Source organism: Gracilinanus agilis, chromosome 5 (assembly GCF_016433145.1).
Source record: "Gracilinanus agilis isolate LMUSP501 chromosome 5, AgileGrace, whole genome shotgun sequence".
Lineage (NCBI taxonomy): Eukaryota > Metazoa > Chordata > Mammalia > Didelphimorphia > Didelphidae > Gracilinanus > Gracilinanus agilis.
The window spans coordinates 283,599,873-283,619,284 of NC_058134.1; the positions used below are offsets into that span (position 1 = coordinate 283,599,873).

At 46.2% G+C, this 19,412-nt stretch overlaps 2 protein-coding genes across 5 annotated transcripts; one reads left to right on the top strand and one right to left on the bottom strand.

Moving 5' to 3' along the window:
- Positions 1-1,403: 1,403 nt before the first annotated feature.
- On the bottom strand, positions 1,404-7,778 carry CDK2 (cyclin dependent kinase 2). 4 transcript variants are annotated; one of them, XM_044677882.1, is made up of 7 exons: positions 7,663-7,778; positions 6,760-6,837; positions 6,463-6,583; positions 5,700-5,870; positions 4,076-4,177; positions 2,401-2,604; positions 1,404-2,033 (listed from the first exon to the last, which is right to left on the bottom strand). In XM_044677882.1, exons 1-7 carry the CDS (start codon positions 7,776-7,778, stop codon positions 1,929-1,931), a joined length of 897 nt encoding a protein of 298 aa, XP_044533817.1. In that variant the 3' UTR covers positions 1,404-1,928. The 4 variants fall into 4 exon arrangements, with proteins under 4 accessions (XP_044533817.1, XP_044533820.1, XP_044533819.1 ...); XM_044677885.1 differs by lacking the exon at positions 5,700-5,870; XM_044677884.1 differs by lacking the exon at positions 4,076-4,177.
- Positions 7,779-10,509: 2,731 nt separating this feature from the next.
- On the top strand, positions 10,510-19,398 carry PMEL (premelanosome protein). The gene is made up of 12 exons (XM_044679226.1): positions 10,510-10,609; positions 13,908-14,024; positions 14,145-14,291; positions 14,502-14,633; positions 14,872-15,033; positions 15,767-16,072; positions 16,139-16,636; positions 16,968-17,084; positions 17,402-17,486; positions 17,649-17,854; positions 17,958-18,045; positions 19,182-19,398. The coding sequence occupies exons 1-12, from the start codon at positions 10,510-10,512 to the stop codon at positions 19,315-19,317; spliced, it is 2,094 nt and encodes a 697-aa protein (XP_044535161.1). The 3' UTR covers positions 19,318-19,398.
- The last annotated feature ends 14 nt before the right edge of the window (positions 19,399-19,412 follow it).

The following is a 19,412-nucleotide window of genomic DNA, read 5'->3' on the forward strand; positions in this document are numbered from 1 at the left end:
TAATCAGGTGAGCAATGGGGGGGGTGTGGGAGGATCATGTCAGAGTACTGACCAATCGTGTTACAATTTAAGAGTTTGACTGGCAAACGAGGCGGGGCAAAGAGGGAGGCTTCTGTTAACCTTCGACCCCCAAGTTTGGGGTAGATCCCAGTTCCAACCTCCCGTGGGAAATTTGCAGATCAACCCTAAATATATCTTACCTAGGAAGATCCCCTCCCTAGATTGGACGGGAGAAGGGAGAGAGAATATTCACTTCCGGGGTTCGGGGCAAAGGTCATGACCTCCTTTGCTCGGTCCCTGCCTTCTGAACCTGAATCCTAACGTGGAGAGAGGGTTTATCCTGGGACTGGAAGGGTAGGAACATACAGATCTGTAAGATTTAAGCTCCGAGGGGGACAAACTCGAGAGTCTGTGTGACCCTACTTAGAGCAAAGGGGGGTGGGGGTGGCAAGGCGGGAAGAATTGTGCTCCGTTCCGGCTTCCTCCCGCCAGCTTCCAGCTCAGCTCTTTGGTCCTGCATGACTTCAGTCATTTATGTCCAAGGTTCAGTCCTGGTGAGGTCTGTTAGAGGAAGATCCCAGACCACCTCACCCATCACCCTCCATTCCCCTCAATACCAAGGATAAAAGAAGCAAACTATAAAACTAGGAACTTTGTTTTAATGAATTACAAACTAAATTACAAATAACATTAACAAGGATTGGTTGTGGGGATAGGGAGTGAGGGAGGACACACAAGACTCAAAGGAAGACAAAAATATTTTTTTTTTTAAGATTTCCCTTACAAAACCCCCAAAGGTGCGCATGGCAGCAAAATTCCTCCCCATTAAAAAAACAAACAAAAAACTACTACAACCTGGAATATAAATAGTATTGTCCTTCCTTCTTTCAAACAAATATTCTCTCATTCCCCATTGCCCAGGCACAACCTTCCCTTAAAAAGTGTCAGGCATTCTCAAAATGACTTCTAACCCTAACTCCTGCCCCAGTTTTGAGTTTCCTTCATTGGAGGATAGGAGGCAGAGAGGCCCAACAGTTAACTTAAAGAAACTAGAGGCCAATTCCACACGGGTGAAGTGAGTAGTCATAGATCAGAATGAAGAACAATTCTCCCTCTCTTCTCTCTTTGTTCCTATCCTTCACCCTAAGTTCAGTTTCTGCCAACTAAGCAGAGGGGTGGCAGACAAGGAAATTAGGGCCATTTTAGTTCTGTGGTGGCCCTTACTTGGACTAAGTTTTCATTCTTTCAGCCTGTGAAGGGAGAAGAGTGTGTTTGGGTACAAAATCTGGTTTTATCTCATTTTCTTTTTAAAAATTTCACAAGAAAAGCACACACACACACACACACACACACACACACACACACACCAAAAAAAAACAAAAATACACATTTAAAAGGGGCCCTGTGGAATGTTTTTTCAAAGCTTCCCACCTAGCCCTCTGCTTATAGTAGGTCCTATATAAACAGTAGCAGCAGGAGGATGGGAGGGGTATGATGAAAATCCTATGTGTCACTCCCAAACTCAGGAGACAATCATCACCAGACAGAAGTCCTAGGTAGGGGGGTGGTATATAAGACAGTAGGGAGCCCTGAGGTCCTGTCTTGTCCATCCCCCTCAGCATAGATCAGGAGCTGAGGCTGCAGGGTCTGTCTCACTGCTCATGCCCTAAAAGGGGGCAGTGGAAGGCAGAGGTTGGCTTAAGTGCACTGAATACTGAATCTCCCTTTCATTTCCTACCCCTCCCAATCCCCACCTATCCCTAAAATGGGTAGAGTGGGAAAAGATGAGAAGGTAAGCTGAGAGTTAGGGGCAGCCAAAAGTGGCTCTCCCCTGACCCCTATCTAAGTTCAAGCAGCCCAGAGCCAGGCCAGGGCTGGTCTACCCTAGAAGGTGAGGATAGGATTGGGGGGTAAGGGCACAGCATGGCTCAGAGTCGCAAGTGGGGTACAGGCTTAGTAACATCCATGAAGAAGGGATGAGTTAGAGCTGCCTTGGCTGAAACACGCTTGTTAGGGTCATAGTGCAGCATTTGCTGGAGGAAGAAAAGGAAATTATTATAAGAGATATGTCTGTGGATATGTGGAGGGCCTGAGGGACAAACTATAAGAACAGATCCCACCCACCTCCATCTTCCACCCAAATGGAATATTTCATAATTCACCATACCCTATCACTCAACTTAAATTCTTATCCCCACCTAAACTTTCCTGGGAAACCACCAGGGAAAGAGGAGGCACAGAAGCTTCTTCCTTAGGGAATCATAAGATCTTTGCATCCAAGAAACCTGAACTACTCCTGACTCTCCAGGTGAAAGATAGTTTCCCGGAGCAGGGACTCTATTCTAGGACCACGAGGTATAGAGAAAGAGATTGATTTTTCTTCCCTTCTTCCTAGCTTACCGATAGCAAGCTCCGTCCATCTTCATCTAATGGAGGCACCACCTTACTGAAATCTTGTCTCGCCCATTTAGGGAAGCTGGGCTTATAATCAGGCATAGAGGTCACTCCTGGCCAAGCTACCTCATCTGGTGTCCCCAGTGTCCGAAAAATCCGGAACAGCTGGTCAATTTCAGAGTCTCCAGGGAATAGGGCCCTACGAGTAATCTGGAAAGTAGAAGAGGGGGGCAGGATTGATAAAGGCGAACCTTCCCTGCACACAGAGGAGAGGTTCCCACAGGCAGTGAAAGGTCAATGGGACCCCATGACTCCCCCCAGGGCCCTTCATGGGGTCAGTCACACTGAGCCTGAGACAATAAAGCCCCTTTATTATCTCCATGCCTCCTCCTTCCCTCCCCCAACCATGGCTTTTCAGATCCCCCTAGGCTGGGGTGGGGGGGTTGGGATGGGGGTGAGTGGGGGCCACTGATGTGCAGCAAGGGGATCCCAAGCCACTCACGGGGTGTGGGGTGGGCATTGAAGTCATCCCCCCTCCTTGTGATGCAGCCACTTCTAGATAGGAGTACAGAGGGCAGGGACTGTGTCTTCCACTTCTTCTGTTATCCCCCACAGCACCTAGCACAGTGCTGGGCACACAGTAGGTGCTTAATAAATCCTTGTTGATTGATTGAAACAGGAATATGGGCAAGTGTAAGGTAATGCATTAAGGGACAAATAACCCATATTATATTGTTAAGATGATGGGTTCTGAGCCCTTAGCTCAGTTTCCTCATCTATAAAATGAGGGGGAGGGTAAACTAGATGACCTTCAAGGTCCCTTTTATGATCCTACAATCCAGGAAAGGGACCTGGGAATAAGTTCCCAATAAATATTTGTTGCCAATTGGAAAGCACTGGGCCAGTAAGTTGCCTTGGCCAAAAAAGGCCTACAAAAGGCTAGGAGTTGTCAGGGAAGGTATTGATAACAAAAGAGAAAACATTATCCTACCCTTGTCCAAAATCATGGTGCATCTGTACCTGGAATACTGGGTGCAGTTCAGGTTAATGCACCTCAAGAGAGATATCATTGAAACTGGAGAAGAGCCAGAAGGATAACTAAAAGAATCAAGGGTTTGGAGGGGAAGGGCTCCCATATGACTAAAAATATTAATTCTGTTCAAAAAGTCAAAAGTTGAGAGCACATACTCCAAGTCTATAAAATAAAAAAATGATATAAAGCTCCCTGGATTCTATGCTATTAAAACCAAGAGAGGTACCCTAGGAAGTTGAGGGAGGAAATTTTAGCTTCATTCCGGGAAGTACAACTTTCCCTAGCAGGTAGAAAAACTTTTGGATCACCTCAAATAGCTACAAAAATTGGTTTATTTATAAATGAATGGTGACAGAGCGACAGAGCTCATTTAAAAGAAATGAGGACTTTTAAGGGGCAGGAAACTATCCTACCATTTGAAGTCACCATCAGGGAAGAGAAGCAAACCCTCCCACCCCCATCCCACTTCCACAATTCTTCCCTTGCTGAAAGAAACTAATGGAGGGCTGATGGAGCATAGGTCTGAACCAGTGTGGCATTTCTTAGATGTTCTAGAGTCATGAGGTAGAAGGGGATGTGTGTGTGTGGCAGAGGGAGTGAGAAGGTGAGGGATTGGTGAGGGTTAGAAGGTCAGGGTCTACAACATACCATCTCAGCAAAGATACAACCCAGGCTCCATATATCTACAGCTGTTGAGTAGTATTTACAGCCCAAGAGGATTTCTGGTGCTCGATACCACAGGGTTACCACCTGAATGGAAAGGTTGAGGATGTTTACATAGTAGGAATCCAAGCGTCTTGACACCATTCTCTAAAAACTCCCATCCTTCTTAGGGTGGCTTTCCTCTCCCCATCCTGTTCTTCCCACTGATTCCCTTCCTTCCCTCCCTCCCTCCCGGGTAATCTTTCCTGATCCCAGATCAGTCAAACTTGTGGACCTTAACCCTTGACACACAATTTGTTTTATGTGTCCCCTCTGTGCTTCTATCCAACTATCCCAGCTTTGTGTCTAGTTAATCTGATTCCACAGTGAATGGGATTGAATTCTGAGATCTTCCTGGAATATCAGGGGTTCTTTCCCTCTAATTATTATTATAATTACTATTGTCAATTATAATAGGCTCTAGCATAATATACAGAGATGACATTTATATAGCATTTATAGCTTGCCACCATTTTCCATGAGATTTTCCATTTTATAGAGGAAGAAATTTCCAAACCCCCAAACTTACCCCCTTCTAAACTATCTCTAATCATGTTCCTTCCAATAACCCATACTCAATAACCTCAGTGTTATCCCTAATTTCTCACTCTCCCTCATCCCGAATATTTAATCAATTGCCAAATCTTATCGCTTCTAAATCTATACTATCTCTCCCATCTTTCCACTTACATAGCCACCATACTCTAGTTTGGGTCCTCATTACCTTCTGCCAAGATTACTGTAATAGGCTCCTACTTCGTCTCCTGCCTCAAGTTTTTCCCCATTCAAATCCATCCTCTACACAGCTGCCAAAGTGATTTTCCTAAAGCCAAATCTAACAATTTCAATTTAGAGGCAATTGGTGGCACAGAAGATAGAGTGCTAGGCCCACAGTCAGGAGTTCAGATCCGACCTCAAACACTAGCTATATGACCCCTAGGCAAGTCACTTAACCCTGGTTTGCCTCAGTTTTCTCAACTGTAAAATTGGCATAATCGATATTCCTGAAAGTTGTGGGAGCTTTCTTCCCTCAGATGAGATCATCTAAGACACCTTCCCCCACTTAAACTCTAGTAGCTCCTCACCTCTTCTGGGATCACATATCATCTCCTGTTTTGCTTTTAAAGCCCTTTACAACTTAGATTTCTAATCTTATTATAATTATTTCTTGTATTGGCCTTCTTGCTGTTCTTAACAGATGACATGTGATCTTTGCAATACCTCTACCCCATGCTGGGAATGTCCTCCTACTTCTCTCCACCTCTTAAACTCCTTTGTTTCCTTCAAAATCCTGCTTAAGTGACAATTGCAAGAAGCCTTTCTTGATCCTCCCACTCACCAGTGTCCTTCCCCCTCAAAAAGTTACCTCTTATTTATTTTCTAGATATTTCTCTATGTACATGTTGTCTCCCTGGGTTGAACGCAAACTCCTGTTTGTCTGTATCCCCAGTGGAGTGTCAAAGAAATAGTAGATTCTAAGTAAACACTTATTGATTGAGCAACTGAGAACCATAGACATCAGTGACTCCAAAGAAGATCATTAGAGGGGACCAGGAGCTAAGAGACTCACCTCATGAGTGTAGGTGCGAACAGGTACTCCAAAGGCCCTGGCTAGTCCAAAGTCGGCCAGCTTGATGGAGCCTTCAGCATTGATGAGGAGGTTCTGGGGCTTGAGATCTCGATGGAGGACTCTGTGAGAGTGGCAGAAGGCTAGACCCTGGAGGAGCTGAAACAGGTAGCTCTGGCAAGAGAGGTAAATGGAAGAAGACGGGATAGCATGATAGGACTTTGAGGCTCTCCTTCCTCATTTATAGTGTGTAGTCAATGAAAGGGGTTTTGACTGATGCGCTGAAAATAGCTTCCTAGGAGGAACCCTCAGTCCAGCCCTTCACATGCAGGCGGCCACTGGCCCTCCCAAGAAGGCAATTCCTGGCAGAAGATGGGGGGTAGTATTTAAGTAAACTCTGGACTTTGGGCTAAATGAGCCGGCCTACTTCCTTTAGCCCAAACTCTCTTGCCATCTACTTGAATGGTTAGTTAATAAGGAGTTGCTGACTCAGAGGAGTTTCAACTTTTTTGATTCCCCAGCCCAGCCCAGCCCTGCCCAGCCCAGCCCTGATTAATGAGCTACAAAATAAGGCACAAAGGAGATGGGGAAAGAGAAGGAACCTGAGTGACTTGTAAAAACTCTTTTATGTTTTAAATGCTCTATGGTTGGTAGAATCCCCTATCTGCTCAGAACACAAGGGAAAAAGGGATGGATATTACATAGATGTTATTATCAAAAAGGGTCCAGGCAAAGGCCAGATGGTAGTAGTAGAGAGGCAAGTTACCTTAATGAGGGGCAAAGGGATGCCTGTTAGCGCAGATGCATCCATGAACTTCTTCAGGTCCTGATGCAGAAATTCAAAAACCAGGTAGAGTTTGTTTTCTGTGTGGATCACATCCAGCAGCCTACAGAGGAGAGGTCAGGGTGACCGGAGGGAAGGAGGGAGGGAGGAAAAGGGATCATTCAAATGATGGTCTGAAAACAGGTTTGTGTCACTAGGAGAAGAGATGGGGGAATCAGAGGCCCACTCTCTGGGGATGAACAGATCAACATGACAGAGCCTTCTCGGAGCCATACTTACTTGACAATGTTGGGGTGATTAAGTTCCTTGAGTAGAGAGATCTCTCGAATAGCAGTACTGGGGACGCCCTCTGTCTCACTTGGAGAGGATGGGGGAGCAGAGAGGGGAGTTTAGCAAGAAGGTCACTCCCCAAAGCCCAGTCTCCCTAATTAGATCCCAATTGCTAACAGAAGCCCTTCCAAGCATCTCTGAGAATAAGATAGGGAGGAGACTTAAGGAGGGAATGCCACCCTACAAACTACTCCTGCCCATGCAGGGTGGGGCTCACAGGCCAGGGAGTGGCTTTTGGACACATAAAGGCCACCATTTCCTCCCTCCCACCAGAGTACAATAAGGTGCTGGAAGTCAGGCCTCTATCTGCCTCTTATGCTGGGGGAAACTGAGGCAAGGGCAGGCTACAGGGAAGAGGTTTGAGGGGGTGATCCTAACCTCCCCCAGTTGGGCCAGTGAAGGTTCAACTGTCATTCTTTTGAAAGAGCAGAGAGAATTCTAAGGTAGGGTAAGAAGGGGAAGACCTGTTGGCAGCTGCTTCCTACCAGTTGGGGTCTCTCTGCCACCCCTCTCCCGCCTTCATCCCTACAAAATCCAACTGCACTGGATCCCACAGGCCATTCTGGAGATTTCCCCCCATCTCCCTCAAGTAATCCCTACACGTTAAGGGCATTGTCAGGGGCAGTTTTAGGAGGGGGCTTTCCACCCTCTAAGCTCCCTTCTAGTGGGGCTGGGAGACCCCCTCCCAAACCACCCCCCAGAAAGCCACGCTACCCTGTCTCTCCAACCCAGAACCCCACTCCAGAAGAGCCGGCCCTTCCATCTTCCGGTCCCGCCGACCCTTATCTCGGGTGGGGGACACTCCGGGAAGCCTCGAGGTAGCAGGGTCTAGGGCAGGAGGGGGCCACTCACGTGTCCAGACGGATTTTCTTAAGGGCCACCACTTCTCCCGTCACCTTGTTCTTCGCCTTGTACACCACCCCGTAAGTGCCCTCTCCAATCTTCTCCACCTTTTGGAAATTATCCATGGAGAGCCGGGGAGCGGGGCCGCCACGGCCCAGGACTGGGAACTTGGGAACGGCTGGGAGTCCGAAGAAGAGGAGCCCGGCTCTGGGGGCAGAGTTGGAGGGCAGGGGGGCCGGCGCGGTGGCCCGAGCCCGGATGGAACGCGGTGTATCCTTAGCCCCTTGTCAGTCAGTTTCTACAACTTGCAACAATGTTGCCGCCTCCCCCCTCCCGCGCCCGGCCTCCTCCAGAAGCCCCGCCCCAGCTTCCCGCGTTTCACTCGCTCCGCCCCCAGGGCGTCTTATTGGTCGGCGTCATCACGAGGGTGGGGCTGAGAGCCCCGTCTTGTCCTACAGGCTCCAATAAAACGCTCGAAAGCCCTATCCCTTTCCTCCAGCCTGCCAATTCCTTACCTAGGCCAACTTTTCTTGCCTGAAAGACCTGAGGAATGGTTATTTGGGGGGATGACTCCTGTCAGCGTCCAGTGACCATTCACCCACCGCAGCCCGTCTTCCCTTCCCCTAGGCCGCGTTCCTCTCTCGGATCCGTCTCCCCTGCCCTTTGCAGCTTGTGTCCACAGAGCCTCCCTCGCCCCCTGCCCACCTTTCCTACTTTCACAAGTCTTGATTCAAGGAGTAGAATGAGAGCTGCTATTTCTATGGTCCTTTAAGATTTCCGAAGTGTTTTTCACTCGCACACTACAAGAAGCCCAACTCCACCACAATAAAACATACTTTGTTTCATCCCAGCCCAACAGCAACTGTGTCAGGCCTTTTGTGTTAGTTATTATCTCCGTTTTACAGCTGCGGATATTGAAGCCCGGTTAAGTGAGCAGGTACTAAGCACCCACCGTGTGCCACAGGACCAGGCATTGTTAGGCCTAGTTAGAGAAAGAATTCGAACTCAGGCCCCTCCTGACTCCTAGTCCAGGCTTGTTTTGGTTTTTGTTTTTTTTCACTGCCCTTCCTTCAGAGGGAGTCCTGAATAGAAGAAAATGACCTTGAACAGAGAAAACTATGACTCTAAATCTGGGAGATATCCAAGGGGGTGCTGGAGCCGGCTCAAACCAGCTTATGAGAATCAATTGTTAAATTATCTGTGTGAGAACTTACACTTCAAGGGTCAGCAAAAGCTACAAATGAGGGCTCAATTAATTACTTTGTTGATTGTCCAAATTTAAGAAAGTGATGGAGAAAATGGTAATAATACATGTTAAACTTAAAAGTGGCAGTCAGACTTTTTTCAAGGAGCTGGTTATTAAATATTTAGCAGCATACCACTGTGTATGACTATGTTTCTATTATAATAATGGAGGCAGACAGCACTGTGGATTAAAAGTTTCCTATATTGTAGTCAGGGTTCAGTTCCCTGAGTTCAAATTCCCCCTTGACCCCAGACTTTCAAGCCCTAAATAATTGCCTGTTTTTTGACTAATAATACTCTATTATTAGTGATAGCTTCATGACAGATATTTCTATAGCTCTCAAGATGTACAAAATAGCTTTTCCTCTTTGATTTTGTGTAATCCTCATAACAGCCCTGGGGTAAATGTAAATATAAATAGGATAAAATTAAATAAATTAAACATGGAGTAAATATAGTAGATGATGTCGATACAATACTTTACATTTACTGTTTCATTAGAAATCCTCAACAACTCTATCTAGTGGGTTTGTCTCCTTTTTCCAGATGGAGAATCTGACGAGAATGCAGGTGGCTTGCCCAGGGTCATGCAGCAAGTAAGTATGGGAACAAATCAACTGGCCTAAAGATCAATAATCAATATCAAGATCAATTTCTACCATAACAGAACTAGAACTCTAACATTCTCACCTGGGGAGGGGTCCCAAATCCCCTCTAACTCCATTGATCTTTCCATCCACTACCTTTGCCTTTTTTTTTTTTTTTTAAACCCTCACCTTCCATTTTAGAATCAACACAGTGTATTGGTTCCAAGGCAGAAGAGCAGTAAGGGCTAGGCAATTGGGGATTAAGTGACTTGCCCAGGGTCACACAGCTAGGAAGTATCTGAGGTCAGATTTGAACCCAGGACTTCCCATCTCTGAACTTGGCTCTCAATACACTGAGCCACCCATCTGCCCCTTTACCTTTGTCTTTAAATCTCTTCCTGTCTGTCTCCCCTGGTCTTCATAGGAATGGGCTTTGTCTTCATCTTTTTGTTCATCTTTGTCTTCCTCAAGTGAAGTCCCTCATCTGATGTCACCGATTCTTAGGCTGAATCTCTCATGCTAAACTATTTGTGTAGGGATGGAGGAAATGGTGGGATGAAGAGATAGACAGAAATTCTTTGATTCTTGCTTGACTCCTGTGCAGCCCAGGGATTCAGGCTACCATTGAATTAACAATGAGCTGAGGTATTTTTGAGAGACAGTGGGGCTCGGAGAAGCATCTAAAAACCTAGTGGGGCTCAGGACACCTAGCATTTTGAGATAGGGAAAAGAAAAGCTTTCAAAGCATTTTCCTACATTCCTGTTTTATTGTAAGAGGAGATGTTGAGTTTCAGCTAGGTTTTGATCCTACAACCAGTAATTGGTAGTAGGAATAGAGAGAAGGAGAACCCACCTTTTCTACGGTCTGCTTGAATATATCATGCCATTGTCAGCCACATCCACTTCTCCTCAGTCCTTCCTTTCTTTCTTGGGAATCTGAAGGGAGGAGAAGATAGGCAGGGCTATGCAAATGAGCGGTACCCCCTTCTTATATAGTAGCTAGCTAGCACCAAGCCTCTGGACTATGGCTTTTGGACTGGCAGAAAGAATGAGAGGAGGCCAGATGATCTGGTTTTATAAGATGGCCATGACCTGCGCCCTGCTGGCTATGATAGCTGCCGATGGTGAGTCTGAGAATAAGGATGGATGTGGGGATGGGCAGTTTGAGTTGGGACTGAGTATCTTCTAGGCTTGGCTGCCCTAGCCACTTCCCCAGGCCTCTTCTACCTCCCTGCCTCTATCTATTCAGGAGGACTTGAACATTTAGACTAGATATCCTTTTCCTTGTGTGGGAAAGTTGAGCAGAAGCATCTCTTTAAGCATCTTTTAAAGAAGGGAATTTTGGAGTGCTTGTTGCTTAAGTTTTAAGGCTCCAAAGATCAAATTGGGGTTTTTGAAGGAAAGCTGGTAGATCAATTGTTCCTCTCTCTTCTGGTACCTGGCATTTTAAGGGCATAGATGGGAAGGCGGCAATTCTCTGGGAAAAGAAGGATGAGTCTGGGACCTAAAGATGGTTAAAGAGGAAACTTCTAATTCTTTTGGTTGTGGGACTAGGGCCTGTTGGCTTTGCCTGCTATTCTGGGGCCAGGGATAGGAAGGCATAGGGGTCTCAGCTGAGAATCACATGAAAAGGATCTGCCTGGGGATTGGAACCTCGTGACTAGGAAGGGGGGGTTGGCCTGGCATATCAGAGGCAGCAGTAAGGAAAGAGAGTAGGGAGGAGAAAAAAGAAGGGGAGATCTTATTACTCCTTTTATCTTTACAATGAGATACTCAATAAGCTTATTCTAGGGTCCTTCTCTCTACTTATTAAGTCCCCAGGTCCATTTCCTGCCCCTGTTGCCCCTCTAAATCTTGGAAACTGAGGAGACTCCATTTCCTCTAAGGTCTTACCCAGTAGTTCTCCATCTTTTTTTTTTTATATATAAGGATAGATTTTTAAAAATAATATTATTAGGGGTAGCTGGGTATCTCAGTGGATTGAGAGCCAGGCCTAGAGATGGGAGGTCCTAAGTTCACTTCCTAGCTGTGTGACCCTGGGCAAGTCACTTAACCTCCATTGGCTAGCCCTTACTACTCTTCTGCCTTGGAACCAATATACAATATTGATTCTAAGACAGAAGTTAAAGGTTAAAAATATATATGTTTTATTAATATCTTTTTTCATTACCTAACTTTTCCCGTGTTCAACTCCTTTCCAGAGAGCCCTCCCTATAGCAAAGAATTTTTTCATAGAAAAAAAAGGAGGAAAAAATGAGCACAATGGATATGTACAAACACACATGTGTCTGCATAAACATTTTACACATACATGTGTAATATTCTACATCTGTGCTCTCTACAAAGGAGTAGGAAAAGATGTCTTCTGTTTTTTCTTTGGGGCCACGCTTGATCTTCATAATTTTGAAACACTCATTTATGATTGTTCTTTCCATTTCCATTTCCATTGTTGTAATCATTATATTTTCTCTAATTCATTTTGTGTTAATTCATATGTCTTTCCACTCTTCCCTGTGTCATCATGTAGGCCATTTCTTAAATACCCCAATATTCCATTTATGTGCCACCCTTTATCATTCCTTAATCATTCCCCAATTGATTGATCCATCCTTGGTTTCAGCTCTTCACTACCACAAAATATTCTGCTATAGATATTTGGTGAATATGGGGTCTTTTTTTTTCTCGGTGACCTCCGTGGTGAGTATGCCTAGTTGTGGAATCTCTGGAACGAGGGCGAGGGACATTTTATTCACATGATTCCTAATTACTTTCCAAAAGATTTGTCCTAATTCAGAACTCTGCCAGCAATGCATTTAGAGTGCTTACCTTTTCACCAGCCTTTCAACACAAGATTAATCCTATATTTCATCCCCTATTTCCATTTGTTGGATGTGATGTGACACCCCTGTGTTGTTTTGTTTTGCATTTCTCTTATTATTAGTGACTCCAAGCATTCTTTAATATAGTTTTTAGTAGTTTGAAATCTTTCTTTTGAAGGAAGTGGCTGCTTATTTATTAGGGATCATTTTTTTTTGGCCTGATATATTTCTTTCCTTCTTTCTTTCTTTTTTTTTTTTTTAAACATGTAGAACATTTCACAACTGCCTCATATGGTAGCAGTTGTACTATTAGTATCCATTGACTGGCAGAAAAAAGAAAAAAGCTACTATGAATTCAGTAACACTTTCCAATTATTTTATGTGTAACAGCATCTGTATACAGTTGAAATGTAGTGATACATAAATTCATGCAACATTATTTCATTGGGTTGTAGCTTTAGAGCTGGAAAGAAACTCAGAGTCAATCTAGTCTAATCCCCTCATTTTTTTCAGATGGGGAAAGTGAGGTCTAAGCTCACAAAGGTAGTATCAGAGGAAGGATTTAAACCCAGCTCCATGGAATGTTTATTTAGTCTATAAAAGGTATATTTGAGCCTTTTTAATATCTCCACTGAGCAGGAGTTAGAAACCACTGACTGGGCTCACCTATTTGGGGCTGTTTCAGCCCTATGACTTTGTTCTCCATCAAGATTTAAGACAGAAGTAAATTGGATTTATCCAGCCAAGCACACTACCTTTCCTTCAGCTTTCTTCCCTAGAGCATATATTCTCTTACTTATCTTCTCTTTCTGGCTTCTGGCCCTTTTCTTTTCTTTTTTCTTTTCTTTTCTTTTTTTTAAACCCTTACCTTCTGTCTTAGTGTCAGTTCTAAGACAGAAGAGCAGTATAGGGTTAGGTAGCTGGGGGGTTAAGTGACTTGCCTAGGATCACATAGCTAGGAAGTGTCCAGGCTCAGGTTTGAGCCCAGGGCCTCCTAATGCTAGGCTTGTGCTCCATACACTGTGCTAGGTAGCCACCCTCAATGCCCTTTTCTAAGATCTTCTGAGATTTCTCATCCTTCCTAAATTAGAGGATCACCTTCCTAGATACTGTGCCCCACCCCTCATGGTGTTCTTTTTAACCTGTTGTGATATGGCTTCATCACCTAAAAGGATTAAGGCGTGGTAGAGACAGGGGCTGATCTTAGAATCTGGAAAAAGGGTTCAGATCCTGTTTTTTTGTTTGTTTGTTTGTTTGTTTTTTTACACATACAGGCTATGTGACCATGGGCTAATTATTTAATTTGGTAGTTTCTTACTCAAATATGAGTTGTAGGTCTATCAAACAAACAAAATATACATATATAAATAATACATATAAAACCACCATCACTACTACTACAACTACTACTACCACCACTACCACCACTACCACTACCACCACTACTACTACTACTACTACTACTACTACTACTACTACTACTACTACTACTACTACTACTACTACTACTACCACTTACTACTACTGCTGCTACTGCTGTTGCTACTCCTACCACTACCACTACCACCACACTACCAACATTGTTTCTTGTGTTTCTTTTTAGGGTCAAGTAAACCAGGCTGGATAGGTGTTAGGAAGCAATCCCAGGCTGATGTCTGGGACTCAAAGCTATATCCAGAGTGGATGGAGGCTGGAATTCAGGACCCCAACTGCTGGAGAGGTAAGAAAGAGGTGGGGTGGGGGTGGAATTAGGAGAATGGTGAACAGTGAAGCACAATTAGAGGTGGGAATGATAAAGGCCGGGGTTGGGATCCCCAATTAATGCTCTTTCCATATCCAGGAGGCCAGGTGACCCTGGAGGTCAGTAATGATGCCCCGACTCTGACTGGTGCCCACGTTTCCTTCTCTGTCATCTTGCACTTCCCCCCAAGTCAGCGAGTCTTGCCAGATGGGCATGTTATCTGGGCCAGCAATGGTACTATCAATGGTAAGGAACCCCTCTTTGTGCCTGGGTATGTCTCCCAATAGCCTCTCTATATACTCCTCCAAGATTCTCACTGAATTCATAAAACGCCCCCTGTGGCTGGAATGCTGCCTCACTGAACCTCTGGCTTCACTTTACTCAGACAATGCTTATAACCCCTGGGTTGGGGTAAAGAAGACATTAGGGTTCATATATGACCATTTTTTCTTTCAGGGAGCCAGGTATGGGATGGGCAACCTGTCTACCCTCAACGTTCTGATGCTGCCTGTGTCTTCCCTGATGGACAACCCTGCCCATCTGAGGCTGGACCTCATAGGAACTTTGTCTATGTCTGGAAGACTTGGGGTAAAAACTATCTTCTCTGAACCTGTCAGTATATTTCAAATCTTTCCACTTATCACTAAGGACTCTCTTTACCTCTGGGATCATCTTAATCCTGGGCGCTCTTCCCTTGCACCCTATTCTGCTCTTTCAAGCCTAGGATTCCCCCTCCTTTGATCACACTCCAATATGTACCTCTGGCTTTCTCTCTGGGCCATATCCCTGACAGTCCTTGAGCCTCCTTTTTACCTTACAATTGCAGGACAATATTGGCAAGTTTTGGGAGGCCCAGTGTCCAAACTGAGCATTGAAACACTTGGGGTAGCTACAGGTCCCCATATCATGGAGGTGACGGTTTATCATCATCGAGGACCTCGGAGCTATGTGCCCATTGCCAGAGGCTCGTCTGCCTTCGCCCTCACTGGTAGGAGCAAAGGATAAAGGATGTGGAGATGATAGACAAGAAGTCTGGAAAGGGAAGGGATTGGGTCCAAGAGCCAAGGGGCTAGAAATGAGTTTGAGAAGTATTCTGTTGTGGGGTCTGAGTCAGAGAATGTGTATGATCATAGAAAATTCAGAGGTTGGGGGCAGCTGGGTAGCTCAGTGGATTGAGAGCCAGGCCTAGAGACAGGAGATCCTAGGTTCAAATCTGGCCTCAGACACGTCCCAGCTGTGTGACCCTGGGCAAGTCACTTGACCCCATTGCCTACCCTTACCACTCTTCCACCTAGGAGCCAATACACAGTATTGATTCCAAGACGGAAGGTAAGAGTTTNGGGGGCAGCTGGGTAGCTCAGTGGATTGAGAGCCAGGCCTAGAGACAGGAGATCCTAGGTTCAAATCTGGCCTCAGACACGTCCCAGCTGTGTGACTCTGGGCAAGTCACTTGACCCCATTGCCTACCCTTACCACTCTTCCACCTAGGAGCCAATACACAGTATTGATTCCAAGACGGAAGGTAAGAGTTTAAAAAAAAAGAAAAGAAAAGAAAATTCAGAGGTGTAGGACTAGTGAAATCAGTGTGGATGGGGAAAAGAAATAGGCTTGGAAATGGAGTCTCCCATAACTGCAGCTGTCCAGGGCCCAAGAATGTGGGGGGTAAGTGGGAGGAGCCAGTCTTTGGCCCTGCATTTTACCCCTTCTGACCCCACTTCCAGACCAGGTTCCATTCTCTGTGAGCGTGTCACAGCTTCAGGCCCTGGATGGGGCAGAGAGACGCTTTTTGAGGAACCAGCCCTTGATCTTCAACCTGCAGCTCCATGATCCCAGCAGCTATCTGTCCCAGGCTGACTTATCCTACACTTGGAATTTTGGAGATGGGAGTGGGACGCTCATCTCTCGGGTACCCACTGTCACTCACACTTACCTGGTGCCTGGCCCAGTCATTGCCCAGGTGGTTTTGGAGGCTGCCATCCCCCTACCATCCTGTGGGACTTCTCCTGCCCCAGGCACTGATCTCCCAAGTACCCAACCCTTGGGCACCACACCTGGAGGGAGAATTTCAGAAGCCCCTAGTACCCCAGCTGGAGAGGTGCCAACTGCAGTGGCCTCTACTACCACAGCCACAGAGGTGCCCACTGCAGTGGCCTCTACTACCACAGCCACAGAGGTGCCCACTGCAGTGGCCTCTACTACTACAGCCACAGAGGTGCCCACTGCAGTGGCCTCTACTTACACAGCCACAGAGGTGCCCACTGTAGTGGCCCCTGGCACCACTGCTCGGGAAGCACCAGCTACAGAGGTCCCTGGGACCACAGTTAAAGAGGTACCAACTGTAGCGTTTACAGGCACCACAGCTGGGAGAGTGCCAAGTGCAGCACCATTGGATAACCCAGACGAGGTGATTTCAATTGTAGACGTAATAGAGAACACAACAGGAGCAGGCCAGACTTCGGAGTCTCTGGATATGCCTGATACAGTTGTGATAAACCCAGGCACCCGCCCGGCTGTTCCTGCAGAGGGCACCTCAGAGGTGTCCACTGGCCCTTCTCTAAGACCAGAAGCCACCAATCTCCCTGGAATAACAGGTAGGTATAGTTGGGAATCAGGAAGCCTGGGTCCTTGCCCTATCCCTGCTAAGAGAAGTAACAGCTTGTCCTTAGAATTAAAATGGAGAAGGGAGGGATAGGTGGAAGACTATAATCTGCAGGAAGTGTGCCTTTTGCGAGTATGCCATTGATTTGTACTAAATATGTAGGAATCCCCCAGCCCTGGATATCACACCCCAATTGTCTCAAATATCCATCCTCTTCAACTAGTTCATGTATTCGGTTGAGCTGGTCTGCCTAAAAAAGCCCTAGAACTCTTCCTACCCATTTCTCCCCATAACCTTTTCCCCCTACAATACGTATCTTAAAGGCGCTTCAGCCCTCCCCTCCACTGGCACAGCTGTCCTAGCACTGGTGAAGCGCCAGACCCCCCTGGACTGCATCCTGTATCGATTTGGCTCCTTTGCTCTCACCCTTGACATTGTCCGTGAGTCCTGTCTGCTTCATTCAGGGGGGTTGGGATGGGACAGGAGGGAGCCAAGTCTCTTAAAGCCTCAGGAGGGAAAGGCATGTTGGCAAGATCTCCACAAAAATTCTGGGGCTCGGAGCCAGTTCTGGCATTGAGGGGACATTCAGACAATGGATCCTTATTTGGAGGAATCAGCAGTTTCTCTCCAGTCTAGATAGAGTTGGGGGAGTAGCCTGACTCTGTGAGCCTCAGTTTCCTTGGAGGTTGGAGATGGCCTCCAAAGGCCTTTCCAATGTGAATCTTAAGAATTCCCATGTAACTGTCTGTCTCCATAGAGGGCATCGAGAGTGCTGAAATCTTACAGGCTGTGCCCGTCAGTGAGGGAGATGCAGTGGAGCTCACTGTGTCCTGCCAAGGAGGGTGAGTGGTCATGAAGGGAATACCAACTCTTGGAAATATTTCGTTCCAAAAGACTCACCAGTCCTGGCAAATAGCACCGACTTCTCTTTGCTGTTTCTCTCCAGTTCCCTGGAATAAACTGACTCCCTTCTCTCCCACCCCTTCCTCCATCTGCAAATTTAGGCTGCCCGAGGAAGTTTGCACAGAGATCTCATCCCCAGGGTGCCAGCTCCCTGCCCAGAAAGTGTGCCAGCCTGTAGTATCCAGTCCAGACTGTCAGCTAGTGCTACACCAAGTTCTGGAGGGAGGTGCAGGGGTCTATTGCCTAAATGTATCTCTGGCTGATACCAACAGTATAGTTCTGGCCAGCACTCAGCTCATAGTTCCAAGTAGGTATTTGAGGGAAGGGCATGGAGATGGTGGTGGCGGTGGTTGGTAGCTTTCAAGGAGAGAGCAGTATTAACAGTAAGGACACCGGGGCTGTGTTCACAGGACAGGAGGCAGGTACCCAGAAGGCTCCCCTGCTGGTAGGCATTATGCTAGCTATCGTGGCAATAGCTCTGGCGACTCTAGTGTACAGGTAAGATGTTTCCCTTTCCACCTATTGGCCTCTCTGCTCTAGCGTCTGCTCTTCCCCACTCACTCTGGCCTCCAGAGAGGTTTGGAACCAAGAAGCAGGTATCCGGATCCACCCACCCTTCCTGCCATTGTTTAAGGGGCTCTGCACTTGGGGTTAGAAGACCCAATGTTTCCAGGCTTGCCACTTGGGAGCTGTGTGACCCTGGGCACACAGAGTCTATTTTCCCCTTCTACAATATTAGGAAGCATGATGTTGTAGCAAGCATTTATATCCTGGACCTGCCACTTATTAGTCATATGTCCTTGGGCATAAGTCACTTCCCTTCCTTCAAGGGCTCTTCACATTTTGTGTGTCCTGGAATTGGTGACACCTCCTTTTCAGAATGCACAAAATACAGAAGTCTACAAAAAAAAAATCTCTTATTGCCAAATAGCTTCCAAAATATATTTTTAAATTAAGTTTAAGAGCCTCTAAACTAACTGAACTCTAAGGTTCCTTCCAGTTCGGAATTCTCATTCAAAAATGAGAATTAACATCTTTTTTTAAATAGAGGCAAACAGGATTAAGTGCCTTGCCCAAGGTCACACAGCTAGCAAGTTACTGGGGCTGCATTTGAACTCAGGTCTTCCTGATGTCAGGCTGGTGTTCTATCCACTGAGCCAAACTAGCTGCCCTAAAATTAACAACTTGTATTACCTTCTTCATGGGGCCATTGTGAGGATCAGGTGAGAAAGTATATAAAGCACTTTATGACATAAAGTACTATACAAATGTGTTCTTATATTAGGATCTACCATCCCTCCTCCCCCTTCCCCCTACAGATATCTTCCCTATCAAAGGGGAAATATTTTGAGGGAGAAATAAAACAAGGAAAAGGCTGGGTAGAGTAAGATTTCCCAGAGGACTGTGGGCTCTGAACATTCAGGCATTAGAGACAGGAGAATTGTTCTCATGTAGGTGAGGCAGAATGAAAAGAAATGGCCTCAAGACCTACGTGGAACTTTATAGTGGTCAGACATCTTGAAAATGGGTGACAGCTCCCTTTCTTTGGGATGAGTACACAAGAAAATGCCATGTGGGTGGGCCAGAGCAACTTCCATCCCTGCTCATCACTGTTTCTCTTCTTGTCACTCTAGGAGGGTGAAACAGGGCTCAGCTCTCCCACAGTCCTGGCTGCCTCAATGTACCGTTCACTGGCTGAGACTGCCCCCTTCCTTCCATCCAGGACTTAGTGGAGAAAGTAGTCCCCTCCTCAGCGGGCAACAGGTCTGAGAGCCCATGGCATCTCAGGACTACAGTCGAGGAGGAACTCGGATCCTCTCTTCCCTTCTCTTCCCCATAGCTGCCCTGCCATTGCCTGAATTAAA